Source organism: Salmo salar, chromosome 22, assembly GCF_965601325.2.
Source record: "Salmo salar chromosome 22, fSalSal1, whole genome shotgun sequence".
NCBI lineage: Eukaryota > Metazoa > Chordata > Actinopteri > Salmoniformes > Salmonidae > Salmo > Salmo salar.
In genome coordinates this window covers 11,866,854-11,893,218 of record NC_138312.1, presented here as the reverse complement: position 1 = coordinate 11,893,218, position 26,365 = coordinate 11,866,854, and the positions used below count along the sequence as shown (strand labels likewise).

At 42.7% G+C, this 26,365-nt stretch overlaps 1 protein-coding gene across 1 annotated transcript in view; it reads left to right on the top strand.

Annotated features, from left to right (window-relative positions):
* LOC106582744 (ras-related protein Rap-1A) overlaps window positions 1-25,840 on the top strand; it is a 29,108-nt gene extending 3,268 nt beyond the window's left edge. The window contains exons 2-8 of the mRNA XM_014166129.3: window positions 8,102-8,190; window positions 8,543-8,611; window positions 8,753-8,809; window positions 9,573-9,713; window positions 17,945-18,088; window positions 18,215-18,348; window positions 24,980-25,840. Coding sequence (XP_014021604.1) covers window positions 8,134-8,190; window positions 8,543-8,611; window positions 8,753-8,809; window positions 9,573-9,713; window positions 17,945-18,088; window positions 18,215-18,304 — 558 coding nt within the window. The 5' untranslated portion in view covers window positions 8,102-8,133 and the 3' untranslated portion in view covers window positions 18,305-18,348; window positions 24,980-25,840. The remainder of the gene's footprint in view (window positions 1-8,101; window positions 8,191-8,542; window positions 8,612-8,752; window positions 8,810-9,572; window positions 9,714-17,944; window positions 18,089-18,214; window positions 18,349-24,979) is intronic.
* The last annotated feature ends 525 nt before the right edge of the window (window positions 25,841-26,365 follow it).

Below are 26,365 nucleotides of genomic sequence, written 5' to 3'. Positions count from 1 at the left end.
AACAAGAGCTGTGCCAGGCCCTCCACGTCTGACTCATCCGGCTGTAAGGCATAGAATTCACTGGCTTGTATACGAAGCAATAATTGTTTCAAAACATCTCCTGCCATGTCACTGATGCTTCATGAAACAGTGCAGGTGTAGTACAGCTGGTAGCAGTACTACCAGTAGAGCTGGTATGTGTGTCTATGGATGCGGGCCTTCATTTTTTTAACCTCTCTTGGGTATGTGGGACGTGACCGTCCCACCTGCGGGACACACTATTCAACAGCCAGTGAAATAGCAGGGCACCAAATTCAAAACGACAAAAATCTCATAATTCAAATTTCTCAAACATGGAACTATTATATCCCATTTTAAAGATAAGATTCCCGTTAATCCAACCACATTGTCCGATTTCAAAAAGGCTTTACGGAGAAAGCATAGCATTAGATTATATTAGCACATCACCTTGACAAGAAAAACCACACAGCCATTTTCCAAGCAAGGAGAGGCGTCACAAAAACCAGAAATACAGCTAAAAGTAAGCACTAACCTTTGATGATCTTCATCAGATGGCACTCATAGGACTTCATGTTACACAATACATGTATGTTTTGCTCGATAAAGTTCATATTTATATCCAAAAAACCCATTTTACATTGGCCCGTAATGTTCAGAAATGTTTTTCCTTCAAAAACTTCCGGTGAATGAGCACATCAATTTATAGAAATACTCATCATAAACGTTGATAAAATATTAAACTGTTGTTCAAAGAATTATAGATAAACATCTCCTTAATGCAACCGCTGTGACAGATTTCAAAAAAGCTTCACGGGGAAAGCACACTGCAATAATCTGAGTACGGTGCTCAGAAAACATCAGGCAATACAGATACCCGCCATTTTGAAGTCATCTAAAATCATAAATAGCATTATAAATATTCACTTATCTTTGATCTTCATCAGAATGCACTCCCAGGAATCCCAGGTCCACAATAAATGTTGTTTTGTTCAATAAAGTCCATCATTTATGTCCAAATACCTCCTTTTTGTTAGCACGTTCAGTAAGCTACTCCAAATGTAGGAAGCGCGCCAAACATTTCACGACAAAGTCTAAAAAAGTTGTATTTACGTTCGTAGAAACATGTCAAACGATGTATAGCATCAATCTTTTGGGCCTTTTTAACATAAATCTTCAATAATATTCCAACCGGACGATTCCAATGACTTAACCTCTTACATCTAGACGTTCCGCTAGCGGAACACCTGCTCCAATATCCAATGATGGGCGTGGCGCGAAATACAAATTCCTCAAAAATCCTATTACTTCAATTTTTCAAACATATGACTATTTCACAGCATTTTAAAGACAAGACTCTCGTTAATCTAACCACACTGTCCGATTTCAAAAAGGCTTTACAGCGAAAGCAAAACATTAGATTATGTCAGCAGAGTACCCAGCCAGAAATAATCAGACACCCATTTTTCAAGCTAGCATATAATGTCACAAAAACCCAGAAGACAGCTAAATGCAGCACTAACCTTTGATGATCTTCATCAGATGACACACCTAGGACATTATGTTATACAATACATGCATGTTTTGTTCAATCAAGTACATATTTATATCAAAAACCAGCTTTTTACATTAGCATGTGACGTTCAGAACTAGCATTCCCACCGGGGAATTTGCTAACAATTTACTAAATTACTCACGATAAACGTTCACAAAAAGCATAACAATTATTTTAAGAATTATAGATACAGAACTCCTCTATGCACTCGATATGTCCGATTTTAAAATAGCTTTTTGGTGAAAGCACATTTTGCAATATTCTAAGTACATAGCCCAGCCATCACGGGCTAGCTATTTAGACACCCGGCAAGTTTAGCCTTCACCAAAATCAGATTTACTATTACAAAAGTTTGATTACCTTTTGTTGTCTTCGTCAGAATGCACTCCCAGGACTGCTACTTCAATAACAAATGTTGGTTTGGTCCAAAATAATCCATTGTTATATCCGAATAGCGGCGTTTTGTTTGTGCGTTCCAGAAACTATCTGAAATGGTAAATCAGGGTCACGCGCATGGCGCATTTCGTGACAAAAAAATTCTAAATATTCCATTACCGTACTTCGAAGCATGTCAACCGCTGTTTAAAATCAATTTTTATGCAATTTATCTCGTAAAAAAGCGATAATATTCCTACCGGGAATCTCCTTTTCGGCAAACAGAGGAAAAAACACAAAGACGGGGGCGGCCAGTGCACGCGCCTAAGCCCACAGTCCCTTGATCGGCCACTTGAGAAAGGCGATAATTGTTTTCAGCCTGGGGCTGGAATGACGACATTCAGGTTTTTCCCGGGCTCTGAGAGCCTATGGAAGACGTAGGAAGTGGCACGTTAGAGCAGAGATCCTTTGTAATAGATAGAGATGGCAAAGAAGTTCAAGAAATGGTCAGACAGGGTACTTCCTGTACAGAATCTTCTCATGTTTTGGCCTGCCAAATGAGTTCTGTTATACTCAGACACCATTCAAACAGTTTTAGAAACTTTGGAGTGTTTTCTATCCAAAGCTAATAATTATATGCATATTCTAGTTTCTGGGCAGGACTAATAATCAGATTAAATCGGGTACGTTTTTTATCCAGCCGTGAAAATACTGCCCCCTAGCCATAACAGGTTAAAAAATGTAATGCAACACAGCTACCTCTCACGTGAATGCGCGCCACTGAAGTCATATTATTTTCTGAGTCACCAACTTCCCGGCCTTCTCGTTCGCTCTCGGTTAACTGTAGAAGCCTGAAACAACGTTCTAAAGACTGTTGACATCTAGTGGAAGCCTTAGGAAGTGCAATATGAACCCTAAGTCACTGTGTACTGTAAAGGCAATCACTTGAAAAAACTACAAGCCTCAGATTTCCCACTTCCTGGTTGGCTTTTTCTCAGGTTTTTGCCTGCCATATGAGTTCTGTTATACTCACAGACATCATTCAAACAGTTTTAGAAACTTCAGAGTGTTTTCTATCCAAATCTACTAATAATATGCATATCCTATCTTCTGGGCCCGAGTACCAGGCAGTTTAATTTGGGCACGCTTTTCATCCAGAATTCTGAATGCTACCCCCTACCCTAGTGAAGTTAAACCATTTATCAATTTTCGAGCGAACGGAATGAGCAGCAGCTACGTTTGACTACATACGGACCGTTAGTGGAATTCCCGTGAGAGAGTAACGGTTAATGTGATTGGATGTTAATTATTTGACTAGGCTACCTGTATTTGACTTTGTTATTTCACTGAACACTCGATGGTTTAATTGTATTTTTGGCAGTGAAACGAGGCTACTCAGGCGAGGGGGGGGGGGGGGGGGAACAATGCCCAAATGTATAGCCCCGTTGGAAAATCTAAATGGACTGTTTGAAAATGTGAAACACATTTTTATTTTACGTACCCCCGACGGCATTGCGCACTACCCTCTAGCGCCGAGCAGTTGCCATACCAGGCGGTGATGCAACCGGTCAGGATGCTCTCAATGTTTTTGGGAACTGGAGCACGCTGTCATACACATCGATCCAGAGCATCCCAAACATGCTCAATGGGTGACATGTCTGGTGAGTATGCAGGCCATGGAAGAACTGGGACTTGTTCAGCTTCCAGGAATTGTATACAGATCCTTGCGACATGGGGCTGTGCATTATGCTGAAACATGAGGTGATGGCAGCGGATGAATGTTACGACAATGGGCCTCAGGATCTCGTCACGGTATCTCTGTGCATTCACATTGCCATTGATTAAAAGGGAATTGTGTTTGTTGTCCGTAGCTTATGCCTGACCACACCATAACCTCACCTCCTCCATGGGGCACTCTGTTTCCAATGTTGACAACGCTCAGCTACACAACGCCATATGTGGTCTGCGGTTGTGAGGCCGGTTGGACTTGCTGCCAAATTCTCTAAAACTATGTTGGAGGCGGCTTATGGTGGAGAAATGAACATTCAATCGTAACAGCTCTGGTGGATATTTTTGCAGTCAGTATGCCAATTGCACGCTCCCTCAACTTGAGACATTTGTGGCATTGTCTTTTGACAACTGCACGTTTTATTGGCCTTTAACTGCCCTCAGCACAAGGTGCAACTGTGTAATGCTCATGCTATTTAATCAGCATTTTGGTATGCCACACCTATCAGGTCAATGGATTATCTTGGCAAAGGAGAAATGCTCACTAAGAGTTGTAAACACATTTTTGCACAACATTTAAGACGTGTTTTGTTTTTTTTGTGCATATGGAACATTTCGGTATCTTTTATTTCAGCCCATGGAACATGGGACCAACAATTTACATGCTTGTGTTTATATTTTTGATCAGTGTAGTTAACTAAGCCACTACTCCCTTCTGTAAAACAGCTAATGTTAGGAGGGTGGCACTGGCAGGAATTAACATTATAGCACTGACTGACTGGATGTGTGGTAAATATTAGTGGCTCATTTCAAACATTCAGTCACCAGCTAGGCATCCATGTGTTTGACAGCTTTCAGACTAGTCCCCTCAACTAAGCCAGCCTCTATTACATTTCACATAAATTGAACATGAACCATTAAATGCTTTATTTTGACAGGTTTTTGGTTTTTGCCCCTGGGAGATAAATCATGCATCACTGTCGTCCTGTGGCCTGAATCTGCGAACATTAGGATAAGATCTAGGCTTTAACTTAGCTTAACCGGCTTACTTCCCTCTCCTCAGAAGTTTCCAAGGCAACATTGCAGTTTGTGTCCTGAACAGGAACAGAGAGTGAAAAGCTATTTTGATGTTTCTTTCCGTTCTGACTTCTCAGACCGTAACCCAATTTCGCTTCTGTTTTTTTCCCCCCTATTATTTACATCTACACAAATTTGATTTGACTTGTTTCCAGTCCTAAACAATGTGGTTGGGAACATAATTTGAATGACTACTGTGTGAAGGGAAGTCAATGAAGAGGGGTGGATTTTGAGGGATTAGTGTTGCTGACTAGTTGACTCAACGCTTGAGAATAGGCCTTCTCCAAACGATGAAGCAAAAGAAAGGGCTGAGGCTGTAACTTTCATAATTAACATGACTAAATTGGAACGAGAAAATGAGAAACAAATGGGCTCATGATTATGAGTACTACTGGTAGCCCAGGAAACCGGATGTGTGGTGTCACAGCTCACCGTCAATTTAACGCCACACGCCGTGTTCTCAAATCAGTGATTGTATCAGCAGTTCTTCGTTTGTTTCCCACTTGGGCTGCCTCTGATTCAACTGTCAACTCATGACGTTTACATCCACCAGTTGCTACAGCCTTGGTTAAATACAATGACTTACTTGCCCAAAGTTTAAGAGTGGAGGTGGCCCTTAGCCTCAACATCAGCCCTAAAACCTCTAGGCCTGCTATGACCCAGAAAAGTCACCACATTAGTAAGTAGCTTAGACAGAGGACGTGTTTCTATGTTCTGATGGCAGATTTTAATTTATGGATTTCAATGGGGCTCTTCTTAATAAAAAATAAAATTGAAGGGCCCGTTTGGAATTGTGCAGATAAACTGTAGCTCATAAAAGGGTCATTTAGATTCTCTGTTCTTCTAACTTTATGATTTTGTGTTTTTCCCCCCCTGTCATTTCCTGATATCTTAGTTGGGGGATTTCTGAGGTGAAGTTGTTTGCGTAATAACGGAAGACATGAAACATAAGCTCGCCAATTTGAAAAGTATTACTTTGAGTAGATTTAGCACCTTTTCGCACTCTCTTAAATCCTGAACCACAAGTGGTTGACTCAAACTGTATTCAGTGCCTGCTTTGCTAGCAGAGGATGAGGGCAGCATAATGACAATTTTTTTTATAATTAATATGCAAGTGCGAAGTGGTGCCTTGCATGATGGGAGTGTGGTTTCCGCTGGCAACAGTTGTCTGGAGAGATATAGGAACCTGCCTATCAAATGTGGTGCTGAGTCAGGGCCAGGCGCAGTGACTGCTCACTATCATTGCCAACGGATTAGTAAATTCTGCTTACAATACTCCAAATAGCCTGATAAAATCTGAAGCCTGCTAAATGTCACAGTACTGCTACTAAAGTATGAATATTTACCAAATGTAAACTGTTGTGTCCATCCTTAATCCATATAGTGTTTAGTTTTTGTCTAATTTGTGACTCGGCTAAGAGGGGCGCACACTATGGAGTCTCTCGCTCTTTCTCAGCAACTCTTCTTCCCAGTTTAAGCCTTACATGGAAACATACCTCTGTCCATAGAGAGTGAGTTATATGGTGCTGATGTCATGGTTTCAGTGTGTTTGTGGTGCGTAGCTCACTCTCCTTATTTGTTAGTTACTACGGGGGAAAGACTTGGGCTGTTTGTTTTGTGGGGAGAGATATTGAGGAACGACGGGGGGGGGGTGTGTGTGTTGAGGTTCAGTTAAATAACTTCCTTACATGGCTTTGTGCGTGAAAGCGTGCCGTGCACGTAACGCAATTAATGGAGTGCCGTAGAGAGCACTATGACCGTTTCTGAGCTGTAAGGGGCTCAGTCAGAGAATGCATCATTACTGGAGCAGGCTTTCTCCGGATAGTCACATCTATTCGAAAGTAGTTGTAGTTTACATCAGACTTTTTAAAGTTGTTTTTTCATACATCATTTGAAGTGAAAAGTGTATTACGCTACCAGTGACATTAAATCCACACCAGCATGCATCAACACTTATAATACTAATACCTAAGTCTCTGGACTTCACTGTCCTCCTCTACCTTTGCAGTTTTCATCATGGATTACTGTTTTCACAGCTCATGATGACTTGTGGACCAAAAATTCCACTGACAGGTAGACTTTCTTCTCAAAGTGCATAGACAAGTGGGAGTGTGTATTTTCCCTTGCTCCTTAAAAAGTAACTGAACTCCTGTATGATGAGGATTAGTCTCTTCACCATAAATTATTCATTGGTCTCATATCCCATGAGGCTGTCTGTCTCTTGTGACTGTAGTCAGGAGCTGAAGGTCTCTCTAGGAGGTGTTCCTGAGTATTTAGGCCTGGAGGGCATGTTGTCAATGGAAGGACCCCACAAATCCCAAATGGACGGTGTTGTGATTGTTTCTTAATTGTCTTGCGTTGACAACAGATGGCAGGGCCCCAGACTAACATGTTCCCCTGGTGGTAGTGGTGCCACAAAGTTTTTCAGTTGTTGGCACCAGCCGACGATATGGTAGCTTTATTATTTTATTTTCATGTTGTGATTCAACTGTTATATTTTACTGTTTAATAGGGCTCTAGAATGTTCTGATAAATCGAATGTCCCAAAAAAGGTTGCAGTTGTAGCCTACCACCCAATGAGGCCTATGTAATGTGCCTAATTATTTTGCGCACTCCGTATCTCAAAGCCATATCAAATATCTTGGTTGTAAAATGTTTGCTATTGAGCACAAAATTGAGTTCAAAAATCTAAACTATACTTACCGAAAGCTGAGAACCTCCTCTCTTCCACTGGGACAACGTGATAGCTGTGTTTGGCCAGCAATTGTATAACATTTTAAAATCCAATCAGAGCATCTTATTTTTCTCCCTGAGCATTTGATTTCCCCTGGGAAAGGAGAGTGGCTCGCTCAACAAAGCAGCAGGCCCCAGCGAAACGGGGGCGGGCAGACACTTTCATGAGGATAATGTACTTTATGGTTTGACCAAATAATGGTTTAGCCTCGTACCGACCCAACCAATAAAACATTTCACTCGCACAGCCATGTCAGTCGCCAAATGCGACTAAATGGTCTGTCTTGAGCCCTTTTTCATATACTGTAGCAGAAAGATGGCCCATGTGATGCATGCCAATGGATTTCAGTTTCTGTATTCATAGACTGAGTCTGACGTGGTGTGCTGCGTGCATGGCGGCCAGATGGTTGTCCTGGGAGCAGGCGGCCAAACCCAAGCTTCTCCCTTCACACCCACAGCTGGTTTGTGTTAGCTAGAGGATGGGGGTCATAAACTCCTCCTGACCTCCTCCGCTTATGGGTGTTCCCATTGTTATGCCGCGACTTGTCCCGACCATAGGAATGACTACGATCTTATTGGGAGAGAACTGATATTTCCATTTTACAATCATTTTCTCCTTTTCTCCTGCCTGTGCAGACTGTTGGGCTGTCCCGTGAAGAGATCCTGCCATGCGTGAATACAAGCTAGTGGTGCTAGGCTCGGGAGGCGTGGGCAAGTCCGCTCTGGTGAGTACTTCACTGGAGGTGGGCCACTCCAGGCCATCTACATTTTTGTAATTTAGCAGATGCTCTTATCCACAGTTACCTACAGTAGTGCTTGCATAGATTTTCATAATTTTTCGTACTGGCCCCCGGTGGGAATTGAACCGGCAACCCTGGTGTCGCAAGTGCCATGCTCTACCAGCTGAGCCGCACATGACCATCTTTGCCTATTCAAGATGTCTGTCTTATGTACCAACTAGCACAAGCCAGGGTTGTGCAAATCCAGGCCTCAAGATCCACAGCACCATCATTGAATATTCCTGTGGTGTGAATTGTTGATCTGACTTGTTTTTGTGGCCCATGTTCTCTCTTACAGACAGTCCAGTTTGTACAGGGAATCTTTGTGGAAAAATATGACCCAACAATAGAAGACTCCTACAGAAAGGTAAGTGTCCCATAAGGGAGGAATTGCCAGGGAATAAGCTGATTGCTTTCAGCTGGTCTGTGGGTCAACAACCTGCTCTTTCTTTCTCACCCTCTTGTCTCTGTGTTTCTCTCTGATGTTGTGTTTTTCTCTCCACTGCAGCAAGTGGAGGTAGATGGACAGCAATGCATGCTTGAAATCCTCGACACAGCCGGCACAGTAAGTTAATGTTGCTCAGCTCCACAACTCTCTTATCCAGGCTAAACCCTGAGTGTATATTTCTTTAAAGACATGCTCTGGTACTTTGGTGACAAAGAAAGTATTTTTTTAAACCCCCCCCCCCCGCTTTAGGCTAGATGTGTCAATGTGTAGTTCATACATGCAGAATAATTGACTTAACTCAATTCGCCACCAAATCCCTAGTTTGAAAGCGACTTTTCTTGAAGCTGTGCCACACCATTTTACCTACACCTCCCCCCCCCCCCCCACACACACACACGTCTGTCAGCCTCCTTGCAATTTGAGTTCTAGCCAATGAGCTTCAGTCCCTCGCATTTGAGTGACAGCTAGCAGGAGGCCTGCCCAGCATTATCCAATGAGGTTGCGGGGCGGACTCCAACGGCTCAATGGGCAACGCAGAGAGGGAGTGAAAGCAATTACGTCGCGCAAATATCTGCACCTATGTGATGACGTACAACATTTTCAGGGACCCTTTTGTCTCATGAGTGCTACTTTCAGAACTACTGGTTAATCTCAGAGAATCTCTATAAATTCTTTGCTGGGCTTCCAAGGCTAAATATTCAAGCACCTTGGGCCTCCACTGACAAGTCAATTGAGCTGTGATGTCTAGCAGCAGCATAATGCATGTATTAAGTAGAACTCTTGGGGGGAGAGGGGGTCATGAAATTGATCAGGTGTATAGAGGTCTTATTAACTATGACATCAGAACTCAGGATACTTCTTTCTCCTGCCTGTCTTACAGGAGCAGTTCACTGCAATGAGAGATCTGTACATGAAGAACGGTCAGGGCTTTGCCCTGGTGTACTCCATCACAGCACAGTCCACGTTCAACGACCTGCAGGACCTGAGGGAACAGATCCTGAGAGTGAAGGACACAGAAGATGTGAGTAGCTACCTTGGATTATAACTAGGCCACATGATCAGGAAAATGGCCCTAGTTTAAACACACCATTATATTTGCCACAGCACTATATAACATTTACCCATGATCATGGGCTAGTCTTTGCGGTGTGACGACAACTGAGCTCATACAGCAAGAATGAGAGAAGGAAATATTATTACAACCCCTCCACATTAACCACAGTCCCATTTCTTGGCACTCCCTCCGTGTGTTTGGAGTATCGGAGTGACATCTCATAGTCCCCTGGCCTCAACAGATACTCACTCTGCAGGATGATGCCCTTTTTTGGTGATCTGTATAACCCCTTTCCTCTCAAGCTTTCTCTTTCCTGTACTCTCTCTCGCTTTCTGTGTGGGCGGGGCTAATGTCTCTCCGTGTGCCAATAAATCCCCTGTACTTTGTTATGACTGGCTCTTTTTTATCACTTGTCGGTTACTCGTTGTTTCCCACCTGGCTTGTGGTCCGTGTGGTCTGGCCCGAGGCAGGTGATTTCCGACGGGGATGATTTCCACTGAAAGTCCCTAGTCATCAGAAACACTGGATGGGCCGGGGAGCCCGTTTTTTTAGGCAGTTCAGATTAGAAAGCCATTGCGTGATGGAGGTTAGGGATCGATTGTAGGATCACTGGCTGTCAACAGGGAAGAAGGCCTGTTCCATCCCTTTGCTCAATGTTTTCTCTTGAAATACTCCCGAGATTCAACACTTGTGCATATCTGCCAACTACTGTATTGCAGCTCTCTGTGGCAGCCATCATTCCACTGACGATTTAAGCTTTTCGCCCTGTTTCTTTCATTGCCCCTTGTAGGAATGCATGACCAACGGAAATGCTTTCTGTGTCGTCGCCCCCCCCCCCCCCAAAAGAAGGGATGGATTCTTGGTTGAATTTGGGCAGTCCAGTGCTGCTCAGCCATTTCCATTCCAAGTGCTTGATGGGAATGCCACACACCATTTACAACTACAGTGTTGGAGAATGTGGAGACAGCAGGGAGGGCTCATGGTCTAGCCAGGCTCGATTTTAAAGACACTATGTCCATACGGAACACACAGGCTACAAAACAGAACCCACACGGTGCAAGGCTCTGAAATAGGTGCTCAGAAAATTAGTCCCACTAATCAAATGAAATGTATTTATATAGCCCTTCTTACATCAGCTGATGCCACAAAGTGCTGTACAGAAACCCAGCCTAAAACCCCAAACAGCAAGCAATGCAGGTATAGAAGCACAGTGGCTAGGAAAAACTCCCTAGAAAGGCCAGAACCTAGGAAGAAACCTAGAGAGGAACCAGGCTATGAGGGGTGGCCAGTCCTCTTCTGGCTGTGCCGGGTGGAGATTATAAAAGAACATAGCCAAGATGTTCATAAATGACCAGCATGGTCTAATAATAATAATAATAATAATAATAATAATCACAGTAGTTGTCAAGGGTGCAACAGGTCAGCACCTCAGGAGTAAATGTGAGTTGGCTTTTCATAGCTGATGATTGAGAGTATCTCTACCGTTCCTGCTGTCTCTAGAGAGTTGAAAACAGCAGGTCTGGGACAGGTAGCACGTCCGGTGAACAGGTCAGGGTTCCATAGCCGCAGGTAGAACAGCTGAAACTGGAGCAGCAGCACGGCCAGGTGGGCTGGGGACAGCAAGGAGTCATCATGCCAGGTAGTCCTGAGGCATGGTCCTAGGGCTCAGGTCCTCTGAGAGAATTAGAGAGAGCATACTTAAATTCACACAGGACACCGGATAAGACAGGAGAAATACTCCAGATATAAAAGACTGACCCTAGCCCCCCGACACAAACTACTGCAGCATAAATACTGGAGGCTGAGACAGGAGGGGTCAGGAGACACTGTGGCCCCATCCGATGATACCCCCGGACAGGGCCAAACAGGCAGGATTTAACCCCACCCACTTTGCCAAAGCACAGCCCCCACACCACTATCTTCAACCACCAATTTACCATCCTGAGACAAGGCCGAGTATAGCCCACAAAGATCTCAGCCACGGCACAACCCAAGGGGCGGTGCCAACCCAGACAGGAAGACCACGTCAGTGACTCAACCCACTCAAGTGACGCACCCCTCCTAGGGACGGCATGGAAGAGCACCAGTAAGCCAGTGACTCGGCCCCTGTAATAGGGTTAGAGGCAGAGAATCCCAGTGGAGGGAGGGGAACCGGCTAGGCAGAGACAGCAAGGGCGGTTTGTTTCTCCAGTGCCTTTCCGTTTACCTTCACACTCCTGGGCCAGACTACACTCAATCATAGGACCTACTGAAGAGATTAGTCTTCAAAAAAGACTTAAAGGTTGAGACCCAGTCTGCGTCTCTCACATGGGTAGGCAGACCATTTCCATAAAAATGGAGCTCTATAGGAGAACGCCCTGCCTCCAGCTGTTTGCTTAGAAATTCTAGGGACAATTAGGAGGCCTGCGTCTTGTGACCGTAGCGTACGTGTAGGTATGTACGGCAGGACCAAATCGGAAAGATGGGTAGGAGCAAGCCCATGTAATGATTTGTAGGTTAGCAGTAAAACCTTGAAATCAGCCCTTGCCTTAACAGGTAGCCAGTGTAGGGAGGCTAGCACTGGAGTAATATGATCACATTTTCTGGTTCTAGTCAGGATTCTAGCAGCCGTATTTAGCACTAACTGAAGCTTATTTAGTGCTTTATCCGGGTAGCCGGAAGGTAGAGCATTGCAGTAGTCTAACCTAGAAGTAACAAAAGCATGGATACATTTTTGGACGAAGTTTCTGATTTTTGCAATGTTACGTAGATGGAAAAAAGCTGTCCTTGAAACAGTCTTGATATGTTTGTCAAAAGAGAGATCAGGGTCCAGAGTAATGCCGAGGTCCTTCACAGTTTTATTTGAGACGACTGTACACCCATGAAGATTAATTGTCAGATTCAACAGAAGATCTTTGTTTCTTGGGACCTAGAACAAGCATCTCTGTTTTGTCCGAGTTTAAAAGTAGAACGTTTGCAGCCATCCACTTCATTATGTCTGAAACACAGGCTTCTAGTGAGGGCAATTTTGGGGCTTCACCATGTTTCATTGAAATGTACAGCTGTGTGTCATCTGCATAGCAGTGAAAGTTAACATTATGTTTTCGAATGACAACACCATAGTGAAAATAATAGTGGTCCTAAAATGGAACCTTGAGGAACACCGAAACTTACGGTTGACTTGTCAGAGGACAAACCATTCAGAGACAAATTTATATATTTCCGACAGATAATATCTAAACCAGGCCAGAACATGTCCGTGTTGACCAATTTGGGTTTCCAATCTCTCCAAAAGAATGTGGTGATCGATGGTATCAAAAGCAGCACTAAGGTCTAGGAGCACGAGGACAGATGCAGAGCCTTGGTCTGCCATTAAAAGGTAATTTACCACCTTCACAAGTGCAGTCTAAGTATACATTGTTTCTCTTCAGGAAGGCAGTGAGTTGCTGCGCAACAGCCTTTTCTAAAATTTTAGAGAGGAATGGAAGATTCGATATAGGCTGGTTTTTAGTTTAAAATATTTTCTGGTTCAAGGTTTGGCTTTTTCAAGAGAGGCTTTATTACTGCCACTTTTAGTGAGTTTGGTACACATCCGGTGGATAGAGAGCAGTTTATTATGTTCAACATAGGAGGACCAAGCACAGGAAGCAGCTCTTTTATTAGTTTAGTTGGAATAGGGTCCAGTATGCAGCTTGAAAGTTTAGAGGCCATGATTATTTTCATCATTGTGTCAAGAGATATAGTATTAAAAAACGTGAGTGTCTCCCTTGATCCTAGGTCCTGGCAGAGTTGTGCAGACTCAGGACAACTGAGCTTTGGAGGAATACACAGATTTTAAAGAGGAGTCCGTAATTTGCTTTCTAATAATCATGATCTTTTCCTCGAAGTTCATGAATTTTTTTATTGCTGAAGTGAAAGCCATCCTCTCTTGGGGAAGGCTGCTTTTTAGTTAGCTTTGTGACAGTATCAAAAATAAATTTTGGATTGTTCTTATTTTCCTCAATTAAGTTGGAAAAATAGGATGATCGAGCAGCAGTGAGGGCTCTTCGATACTGCACGGTACTGTCTTTCCAAGCTAGTCGGAAGACTTCCAGTTTGGTGTGGCGCCATTTCTGTTCCAATTTTCTGGAAGCTTGCTTCAGAGCTCGGGTATTTTCTGTATACCAGGGAGCTAGTTTCTTATGACAAATGTTTTCGTTTTTAGGGGTGCAACTGCATCTAGGGTATTGCGCAAGGTTAAATTGAGTTCCTCAGTTAGGTGGTTAACTGATTTTTGTCCTCTGACGTCCTTGGGTAGGCAGAGGGAGTCTGGGAAGGGCATCAAGGAATCTTTGGGTTGTCTGAGAATTTATAGCACGACTTTTGATGCTCCTATGTTGGGGTCTGAGCAGATTATTTGTTGCGATTGCAAATGTAATAAAATGGTTGTCTGATAGTCCAGGGTTATGAGGAAAAACATTAAGATCCACAACATTTATTCCATGGAACAAAACTAGGTCCAGAGTATGACTGTGGCAGTGAATAGGTCCGGAGACATGTTGGACAAAACCCACTGAGTCGATGATTGCTCTGAAAGCCTTTCGGAGTGGGTCTGTGGACTTTTCCATGTGGATATTAAAGTCACCAAAAATTAGAATATTATCTGCAATGACTACAAGGTCCGATAGGAATTCCGGGAACTCAGTGAGGAACGCTGTATATGGCCCAGGAGGCCTGTAAACGGTAGCTATACAAAGAGATTTGGTAGGCTGCATAGATTTCATGACTAGAAGGTCAAAAGACAAACGTCTTTTATTTTTTTTGTAAATTGACATTTGCTATCGTAAATGTTAGCAACACCTCCGCCTTTGCGGGATATGGTCACTAGTGTAACACAGTAAATTCATCAGGCTTAAGCCATGTTTCAGTCAGGCCAATCACTTCAAGATTATGATCAGTGATTAGTTCATTGACTGTAACTGCCTTTGAAGTGAGGGATCTAACATTAAGTAGCCCTATTTTGAGATGTGAGGTATCACGATCTCTTTCAATAATGGCAGGAATGGAGGAGGTCTTTATTCTAGTGATATTGCTAAGGAGAACACCGCCATGTTTAGTTTTGCCCAACGTAGGTCGAGGCACAGACACGGTCTCAATGGGGATAGCTGAGCTGACTACACTGACTGTGCTAGTGGCAGACTCCACTAAGCTGGCAGGCTGGCTAACAGCCTGCTGCCTGGCCTGCACCCTATTTCATTGTGGAGCTAGGGGAGTTAGAGCCCTGTCTATAATACACTTTGAGGATTTTTGGTAGGATTCCTTTCAAGCTACAATGTAACATTTCAGATTGTGCAAATGCAAGTGTTTTAATCAGTAGACAATTTACCAGCGCAAACCTGGACACCAAAGCCCATTTCCTTGAATGGTAACAAGGAGACCCATAAGGTGGTGAATGAAGTGATGGGACTAGTATCGGCTTTTCTTATTTAAAATGTTTTTTTCCTTCTGTCACACGACTAGCTTACGCAAGAGGTCTTGTGACTCCTGCTGTCTAAGTCCTCTTCTGTTCAGCTGGAGTAGTAGGCCAATGCCAGACTTGCGATTTCGCCATGTGTACGTCTCGGTGTGGCTCTTGGACACAGGCTTAACTTCCCTCCCTGCCTGCGTCCATGTTGCTGACTGGGGATGTTCTACAGCTACTTTCTTCCCTATCTGGCGTTAGCTAGCCTGGAAATGCATACCTCCGGTTCTACTCTGACTTTAGGGCCACCGTCATTCAACAGCCCCGTCTAAGGGTTTGTTTGGATTTGAAACTTCATGGAGCTAGTCCAAACTGCTTCCTGTCATCTGCCCTACAGCCCTGTGAGAGAGGGCACTTGCCCCGAATAGGGTGAAGTTGCCCCCAGACACTGTTCTGAGGTCAGTTTTACGTTCCCGCATCATCTGTCCCCCCCCTAATGGTTAAAGTTAGACTCTGCGGAGGAGAAGTTGATCCCAGATCTGTGCTTATAGTGCAACTTTTACACAGTGCTGCTGTTTCTAGACTTTTCAGTAAGGCGTCAAAGTGGGTAGAGATTAGGGAACTCAACCCAGCATCCTTTATTCTCTCTCTGGTCTCACCTTGATATTATGTACTGCTCCCTGCACACACGCAGTCTGCAATGGTTTCATTCCATGGAGCAGTTGGAGCATGGAATGCAATGCAAACAGAGGGAAGCAGGCAGGAAGCTGATTTCTATCCTGTGTGGGCGGGGCTGCCATTGTTTCCACTTTCCCCTAACTCCCTAAACAGCCAGAACACACTGTCAGGATGGGTGTGACTGACCCACACACATACACCTTGTATTGATTAGGGATGAGAATTGCCAGGTACCTCACGATGCGATATTACTACCATGCTTATAGTTGAAGTCGGAAGTTCACATACACCTTAGCCAAATACATTTAAACTCAGTTTTTCACAATTCCTGACATTTAATCCTAGTAAAAATTCCCTGTCTTAGGTCAGTTAGGATCACCACTTTATATTAATAATGTGAAATGTCAGAATAATAGTAGATAATTATTTCAGCTTTTATTTCTTTCATTACATTCCCAGTGGGTCAGAAGTTTACATGCACTCGATTAGTATTCGGTAGAATTGCCTTTAAATTGTCTAACTTGGGTCAAACGTTTCAGGTAGCCTTCCACAAGCTTCCCACAATAAGTTGGCCGAATTTTGGCCCATTCTTCCTAACAGAGCTGGTGTAACTGAGTCCGGTTTGTAGGCCTTCTTGCTCGCCCACAAATTTTCTATAGGATTAAGGTCAGGGCTTTGTGATGGCCACTCCAATACCTTCACTTTGTTGTCCTTAAGCCATTTTGCCATGCTATGGTCATTATGGCCAAACAGTCCTATCTTTGTTTGATCAGACCAGAGGACATTTCTCCAAAAAGTACGATCTTTGTCCCCATGTGCAGTTGCAAACCGTAGTCTGGCTTTTTTATGGCGGTTTTGGAGCAGTGGCTTCTTCCTTGCTGAGCAGCCTTTCAGGTTATGTTGATATAGGACTCGTTTTACTGTGGATATAGATACTTTTGTACCTGTTTCCTCCAGCATCTTAACAAGGTCCTTTGCAGGTGTTTTGGATTGATTTGCACTTTTCGCACCAAAGTACGTTCATCTCTTGGAGACAGAAGGCTTCTCCTTCCTGAGCGGTATGACGGCTGTGTTTATACTTGCATACTATTGTTTGTACATATGAACGTGGTACCTTCAGGCATTTGGAAATTGCTCCCAAGGATGAACCAGACTTGTGGAGGTCCACACTTTAAAAAAAATTTTTTTTTTTTTTTTTGAGGTCTTGGCTGATTTTCTTTTGATTTTCCCATGATGTCAAGCAAAGAGGCACTGAGTGTGAAGGTAGGCCTTGAAATACATCCACAGGTACACCTCCATTTGACTCAAATGATGTAAATTAGCCTATCAGAAGCTTCTAAAGCCATGACATAATTTTCGGGAATTGTCCAAGCTGTTTAAAGGCACAGTCAAATTAGTGTATGTAAACTTCTGACCCACTGGAATTGTGATACAGTGAATTATAAATGAAATAATCTGTCTGTAAACAATTGTTGGAAAAATTACGTGTCATGCACAAAGTAGATGTCCTATCCGACTTGCCAAAACTATAGTTTGTTAACAAGAAATTTGTGGAGTGGTTGAAAAACGAGTTTTAATGACTCCAACGTGTGTGTAAACTTATGACTTCTATATGTATTGCGATTTGATGTTCCCAACATATTGTTCACTATATATCCATTGCAGAGAGACAAGATGGAGCATGAGAACATTTGTTTTGATCGTCATGGAAATAGTGCTTGGCTCACTGTTTTTAAACAAGCAAAAGGATGAGAAATACCGGGGTTTTGGTGCTGATACAGCTGACTAGCGCCAGCTAACGCCACCTAGCCCCCCTCATTTAATTTTTTTTATTTAACCTTTATTTAACTAGGCAAGTCATTTCAGAACAAATTCTTATTCACAATGACGGCCTAGGAACAGTGAGTTACTTGTTCAGGGGCAGAACGAAACCTCCGTGTCCGGTTCAAATCAATACTTGGAGTCAAAGTATCGATTTATAATATTGAAATGTGTAACTATAGATTTTTCACCCATCACATATTTTTCTGTTTGGTCCCAGTGAAATGCTTTAACATTTTGATGTTATCTCTCATCCATGTCCTGTTCTCTTCTCTCCCAGGTGCCGATGATCCTGGTGGGGAATAAGTGTGACCTGGAGGATGAGCGGGTGGTGGGCAAGGAGCAGGGTCAGAACCTGGCCAGACAGTGGAACCATTGTGCCTTTTTAGAGTCCTCCGCAAAGTCAAAGATCAACGTCCTCGACGTGAGTACTGACAATCAAACAGCTGACTAGTGATTTGAATTATGACACTAACGGTTTGGATTTATATGGTTAACTATGCCTTTTTTTAATGTGTCAAAGCACTTAGCAATGGTTTTGTGTTTGCAGATCTTCTATGACTTGGTCAGACAGATAAATAGGAAAACGCCTGTGGAAAAGAAGAAAGCGAAAAAGAAATCAAACTGTGTCCTTCTCTAAAGCTGCCCTCCCCTCCACCCCGCCCTGCAGCAGCTCTGAGCCAGGTGAGTAGGTGACTAACGACACGGTAGACTCTAATTACCTGACTGGTACACATCAACCCTTATTACTGGACCTACGAGGAGCACAACATTCTTCTCAACTCACAATATGCCCCTGCAATTTGGGATTTGTTTAATCTGTAGTTATTAACCTGTTGGGGCTAGGGGGCAGTATTTTCACGGCTGGATAAAAAAACGTACCCGATTTAATCTGGTTACTAATCCTACCCAGTAACTAGAATATGCATATACTTATTATATATGGATAGAAAACACTCTAAAGTTTCTAAAACTGTTTGAATGGTGTCTGTGAGTATAACAGAACTCATTTGGCAGGCAAAACCCTGAGACATTTTCTGACAGGAAGTGGATACCTGATGTGTTGTATTACCTTTAAACCTATCCCATTGAAAAACACAGGGGCTGAGGAATATTTTGGCACTTCCTATTGCTTCCACTAGATGTCACCAGCCTTTACAAAGTGTTTTGAGTCTTCTGGAGGGAGATCTGACCGAACAAGAGCCATGGAACGATGATGTCCCATTAGACACCTGGCGCGCGAGTTCATGTTGGGTACCCTCGTTCCAATACGTTATAAAAGAGTATGCATTCGTCCACCTTGAATATTATTCATGTTCTGGTTAAAAAAGGCCCTAATGATTTATGCTATACAACGTTTGACATGTTTGAACGAGCGGAAATATATCTTTCAAAGGGTGTAAAATAGTTGTATGTTTGAAAAATTTGAATTTTGACATTTATTTGGATTCAAATTTGCCGCTCTTGAAATGCACCTGCTGTTGATGGAGTGCACCACGGGTGGCACGCTAGCGTCCCACCTAGCCCATAGAGGTTAATACATGTTTTTTTTTAATGGCCGCTACTACAAATCTGTCAGTTGATTTTTCTCGTCATTGATGGAATCGATAGGGCCTGAGAGCATTCATAGAACGTTGACTGCTCCCTGTCATTAACTTAGGGTAGACTGCTCCCTGGACAGTAGACTGTGCCATCTGCTGGTAGTGGGGATGTGCATATTTCCCTTTTAAGGCGATACAATACAGGAACGATTCCTTTTAGTTTGAAAAGGTTCTGTATGATTTGTTTTTATTAGACAAGGAATCGATGCTATACGATTTAATGGACTAACATTTGTTGCATAAACACTACTTTCCATTCTAAGTTCAAATCTTTTGGCCTCTGAGCCAAATATAGGCACCTGAGCTGAGCCATCAGGGATGCATCTACCACCCCACCACCACTATCAGATTAGGGGGGCAATGTAGACAGTTTTGTCTGCCACTTTGGTTCTGAAAACGCCCACTAATTAACCTGTTTACAATATATTATACTACGTGGCCAAAAGTATATGGACACCCCTTCAAATTACTGGATTCTGCTATTTCAACCACACCTGTCTATAAAATTGAGCACACAGCCGTGCGATCTCCATAGACAAACATTGGCAGTAGAATGGCTCAACTGAGAAGGTGGTAGGCTACACAAGCTCACAGAACCGGACCGTCATGTGCTGAAGCTCGTAAAAATTGTCTGTCCTCGGCAGAGCAGCCGCACACAAGCCTAAGATCACCATGCGCAATGCCAAACGTCGGCTGGAGTGGTGTAAAGCTCGCCCCCATCGAATTCAGGACCAGTGGAAATGCGTTCTGATGAATCACGCTTCACCATCTGGCAGTCTGACGGACGAATCTGGGTTTGGTGGATGGCAGCAGAATGCTACCTGCCCGGCTGCGTAGTGCCAGCTGTAAAGTTTGGTGGAGGAGGAATAATGGTTTGGGGCTGTTTTTCATGGTTTGGACGAGGCCCCTTGGTTCCATTAGTTCAATTCTAGATGATGCCGTGTTTCCAACTTAGTGGCAACAGTTTGGGGTTAGGCCCTTTCCTGTGTCAGCATGACAATGCCCCCGTGCACAAAGCGAGATCCATAGAGAAATGGTTTGTCGAGATCAATGTGGGAGAACATGACTGAGCCCTGACCTCAACCCCATCAAACACCTTTGGGATGAATTGGAACGCTGACTGCGAGCCAGGCCTAATCGCCCAACATCAGTGCCTGACCTCACTAATGCTTTTATGGATGAATGGAAGCAAGTCCCTGCAGCAATGTTCCAACATCTAGTGGAAAGCCTTCCCAGAAGAGTGGAGGCTGTTATAGCAGCTAAGGGGGGACCAACTCTTAATTAATGCCCATGATTTTGGAATGAGTTGTTCGACGGGCAGATGTCCACATACTTTTGATCATGTAGTGTATATATGAGCGTAGCTTTGGTTTTCACCCTCATCTCAAAATCGAATGGTTTTGGAATATTTATAGAGTGAGTTTATTTTCTGTCCACGTTATGAAATTATACATTTTACCCTGCATATCTAAAAATGACCACATACACTGATTGTTTAAAACAAAACTACCAAATCTATTGGAATCCCCGTTCAGCAGGTATAGCCAGATGCGTTGTCTCAGATTTCTTACTTTAATTCCGGTAAAACAGTTTTCAACAGTGCATGATAACAATTACCTAGAAAATGACAGGTTGTCACTCGACTAATAAAGCCTAATATCGCCCAAGCCATTTTCGCTTTTGAATGCTGAACGTCCCGTACAGATGTGCAAGATCAGGAACAGGCCGCCTACCTTGTGTTGATCAGTGCATGAAGCTGGTCACGGTGCACAGTTTGTCTACGGAGTGGATGCATCCGTTGTCACAAAAATATGAGGTATTTTCGGAAGGTATAAAGAATATAATGAGAGAGATATTAGTGAACTGGTAAAATTTCTGACCCAGGCATACATTTGGATCGGTTTGAGGTCTGCTGACCGACGCACTCATTACTTACGCATTTGAATCGGGGACCCATGCATATCGGTGAATCGTTACATCCCTAGCTGGTAGTCTGGTGTAACTGTCCACATACACATGACTATATCTCATTCTTCACCAGGTTTATAGGGTAGTTAATCTGTTGCTCAATAGAGACCTACAGTGAGGGGCCCAAGTCCAGCAGCCCCCAGGCAGTCTGTCTCCGGCCGGCTACGCCACCAAGGGCACTGGACTGTCACTAACGGGATTACAGACCCACTGTTTTAGACAAGTAGAGCAGCCAGACTGGGATGGACAGGGGGGAACGGCAGGGGTGGAGGGTGGGGTCAGGCGGAGGTGTCATAACCTAGGGGTCAAACAGGGAAATGGTTCCAATCATTTTTCCACACTTCATTTTTCCCATAGGGGATTTTAGAAGGGGATTTTTTAAAGTTAGGGCTGTGTTTCGTGTAGGCTTACCCTGGCGTGATGTTTTGATAACCATGTAAATCTCTCTAGGACAAGGTGATTTATCAATATATTCAGCTCTATTTACACTCAGATTATAAAATTCTATTAACATAAAAGTAGGCATCATGCAAGACTACAAATCCCTGCATCTCCTCCACGTCATCTGTAGCTGACTCCTTTGCTAACAGTTATTGTCAATTTAAAACTTGCACAAGATGGCTCACAGAATTGTCAATATAAAGTTTTGCCAATTTATTCATTACTACATTTAGCTAACATTAGATATTTAATCCAGAGATTCTTACCTTTGCCTCTACTCGGCAGTCTCGTCCAGATCGTGGCATTTGTAGTTCTTTATGATAGCTGCATTAGCAGCTAATTAGCATTTCATTTTTGGTGGGTAAATACAGTTGAATATATTGATAAGTTACATTGTCCTAGAGAGATTTACACTGCTGTCAAAACATCGCGCCAGGGTAAGCCTACACGAAACACCGCCCTTATTTTAACGCTTTCTAAAATCCCCTATGGGGAAAAATGAATGGTGGAAAAATGATTGGAACCATTTCTCTGTTTGACCTCTACATTTATTGGATATTATGACGACTCCTATGGTGCTCTACATGGTGAGGTCTTCTCCTGACTCCACATAGCCCTTCTGCCATATTTCCTATACCTCTCGTCCCTTCAATTCTGAATGGTTAGGGCAGTTGTCTCCATGCCCCTCTACATGGCCAAGCTTCTTTCCCAAGCTCGCCTTGCCTAATTAAATCATCATGTATTGATCACATCTTTACAAATGCTGCAAAAATGTGCTTCAAAGCAGTATCCAAATCCATAGGATGTAGTGATCATAATATAGTAGCCATTCTAGGAAAACCAAAGTTCCAAAGGCTGTGCCTAATATAGTGTGTAAGGGGTCATACAATTAGTTTTGTAGTGATTCATATGTCGATGATGTAAAGAATATTTGCTGGTCTGTGGTGTGTAATGAGGAGCAACCAGACGCCGAACTTGATGCATTTATGAAACGACTTATTCCAGTTACTAATAAGCACGCAGCCATTAAGAAAAGGACTGTAAAAACTGTTAAATCCCCTTGGATTGATGAGGAATTGAAAAATTGTATCATTGAGAGGTATGAGGCAAAAGGTATGGCAAATAAGTCTGGCAGACCAACTGATTGGCAAACGTACTGCAAGTTAAGAAATCATGTGACTAAACAAAATAAACTATACTATGAAACAAATAAATGATTTAAAGAATGATAGTAAAAAGCTTTCGGGCACCTTAATGACATTTTTGTGAAAAGAGACAACTCGGCTCCATTCATTGAATCAAGTGGCTCATTCATCACAAAGCCAACTGATATTACCAACTACTCAAATGACTTTTTTCATTGGCAAGATGAGCAAACTTAGGGATGACATGCCAGCAACAAACGCTGACACTACACATCCAAGTATATTGAACCAAATTATGAAAGACAATAATTGTACTTTTGTATTCTGTAAAGTCAGTGTGGAAGAGGTGAAAAAATTGTCTATCAGCAATGATAAGACACCGGGTTCTGACAATCTGTATGGGAAAATTTACTGAGGATGAATGCAGACGATATTGCCACTCCTATTTGCCATATCTTCAATTTAAGCCTACTAGAGTGTGTGCCCTCGGGCCTGGAGGGAAGCTGAAGTCATTTCGCTACCCAAGAATAGTAAAGCCCCCTTTACTGGCTCAAATAGCTGACCAATCAGCCTGTTACCAACCCTTAGTAAACTTCTGGAAAAAATTGTTTGACCAGATGCAATGCTATTTTACAGTAAACAAATTGAAAACAGACTTTCAGCACGCTTATAGGGAAGGACATTCAACAAGCACATCACTTACACAAATGACTGACTGGCTGAGAGAAATTTATAATAAAATCAATGTGTGGGCTGTCTTGTTAGATTTCAGTGCAGCTTTTGACATTATCGATCATAGTCTGCTGCTGGAAAACATATGTGTTATGGCTTGACACCCCCTGCTATAATGTGGATAAAGAGTTACTTGTCCCACAGAACAGAGGGTGTTCTTTTAATGGAAGCCTCTCAAACATAATCCAGTTAGAATCAGGAATTTCCCAGGGTAGCTGTTTAGGCTCCTTGCTTTTTTACATTTTTACTAATGACATGCCACTTACTTTGAGTAAAGCCAGAGTGTCTATGTATGCGGATGACTCATCACTATACACGTCAGCTACTACAGCGACTGAAAGGACTGCAACACTTAACGAAGAGCTGCAGTTAGTTTCAGAGTAGGTGGCAAGGAATAAATTGGCCCTAAATATTTCTAAAACTAAAAGCATTGTATTTGGAACAAAACACTCACTAAACCGCAACTAAGTCTTGTAATAAATAATGTAGAAATTGAGCAAGTTGATGACTAAACTGCTTGGAGTAACCCTAGATTGTAAACTGCCATGGTCAAAACATATTGATGCAGTAGTAGCTAAGATGGGGAGAAGGCTGTCCATAATAAAGTGATGCTCTGCCTTCTTAACAACACTGTCAACTAGGCAGGTCCTACAGGCCCTAGTTTTGTCGCACCTTGACTACTGTTCAGTCGTGTGGTCAGGTTCGCTCAGAACAATGCAGCACGGCTGGCCCTTGGATGTACACAGAGAGCTAATATTAATAATATTCATGTCAATCTCTCCTGGCTCAAAATGGAGAGATTGACTTCATCACTACTTGTATTTATGAGCGGTATTGACATGTTGAATGCAAGACATGCCACGAGGTCTCTTCACAGTCCAAGTCGAGAACATACTATGGGAGGCACACAGTACTGCATAGAGCCATGACCACATGGAACTCTATTCCACATCAAGTAACTGATGCAAGCAGTAAAATTAGATTTAAAAAAAAACGGACAATAAAACCTTATGGAACAGCGGGGACTGTGAAGTAACACAAACGTTGGCACACACACACACACACACACACACACACACACACACACACACACACCCCCGATATACATACACATTGGTTTACCACTGTAGATATGTGGTAATGGTGTAGTAGGGGCCTGAGGGCACCCAGTGTGTTGTGAATGTATTGTAATGTTATTAAAATTGTATAAACTGCCTTACTTTTGGTGGACCCCACAAAGAGTAGCTGCAGCAAATGGGGATCCATAATAAATACAAATATACACAGATGGTGAGCAGAAAGATGCACTCCAACTGGCCAACAGAGGGCAGCACTTGCTCATTGATATATTATAGGAGGACAGTTCTTTGAACGAAATCAAGATTTATACCTTCCGTTGATCTTTGCCCCCCCTCTCTCCACCTATAGAATGCTGTAATGAAGAACTGTTGCCCAGATTGGACCGTGCCAGCATTCCCCCGCCCCCTCCCCATCAGCCATAAACGGTGAGGACACAAACAGCTGACCGCTGATTGGCTAGTATCAAGGCAGGACACAATGAGAGAGACGACTTGTTTCTATCTCACTCAGACTCCTCTCTGATCCGTCATCAGTGAACCCTGAAGGACAATCTTCATTCCCCACATCCTGAACCACCATGAACTCTGAAAGTCTCTGAAATGGGAACGTGTCCATGGTCCGGTCGACCGAAAGCCCACTCCTCCTTTTGAGAGTGTAAAAGTGATTACCTACTAAGAAAGATAAAACTTCACTTCAGTATTTTACATCTTTGCAATATAGTGTATTTGGAGACATGGAAGTTGACTTCAGTTGTATGATTATAAATATCTTCAGACAGCATGACCACATCTGTTATTAAGTGTAAATGTTTTCAAGTGTGAAATCAAATGGAAGTAAGAACATTTTTTTATAGCCATACACCTATTTCTCCATGCCAGTCATGTTAATGGTGGTAGATCAAGGTCCATATATGTATTTCGGTTTCCCCTACGTCCATGGACTTTCTCTTCTGCAAATATCTCTGATGTGACTTAATTTTATACTCAGTCACTGGGATTTCATAGTTCCCATAATATATTCAAATGCCATTTTTTGCATAATAATGCTTCAGAAAAATGGGTATTTTATAGAAGAAATATGGGGGGAAATAAGGATGATTTCTGTCTCTTGAAGCTGAAATATATACTAAACCAACTCTAATAATGCTTCTTGTGTTTTTCTGTCAAATGATGTTCCAGCTTTTATGGATTAAATTTTAGTACATTTTCATTATTTTGGTCATTGTATTTTGTGGATTTAACTCATCTGACTTCATAATCGTACGGTATCACGTACAACCAACCCTATGATAATCAGAGCTGAAATTGGATGGGTACTCAGTGGAATGTCGTTCCACCACCAAGTAGGAGTAAACCGTTGCACGGTAGCAATTTAATACAAAGCTATACACCGCCGTTCAAAAGTTTGGGGTTACTTAGAAATGTCCTTGTTTTTGAAAGAAAAGCACATTTTTGGTCCATTAAATTATGTCAAATGGATCAGAAATACAGTGTAGGCATTGTTAACGTTGTAAAGGACTATTGTAGCTGGAAACTGCTTTTTTTTTAAATGGAATATCTACTTAGGCGTACAGAGGCCCATTATCAGCAACCATCACTCCTGTGTTCCAATGGCAAGTTGTGTTAGCTAATCCAAGTTTAGCATTTTAAAAGGCTAATTGATCATTAGAAAACCCTTTTGCGATTGTTAGCACAGCTGGAAACTGTTGTACTGATTAAAGAAGCAATAAAACTG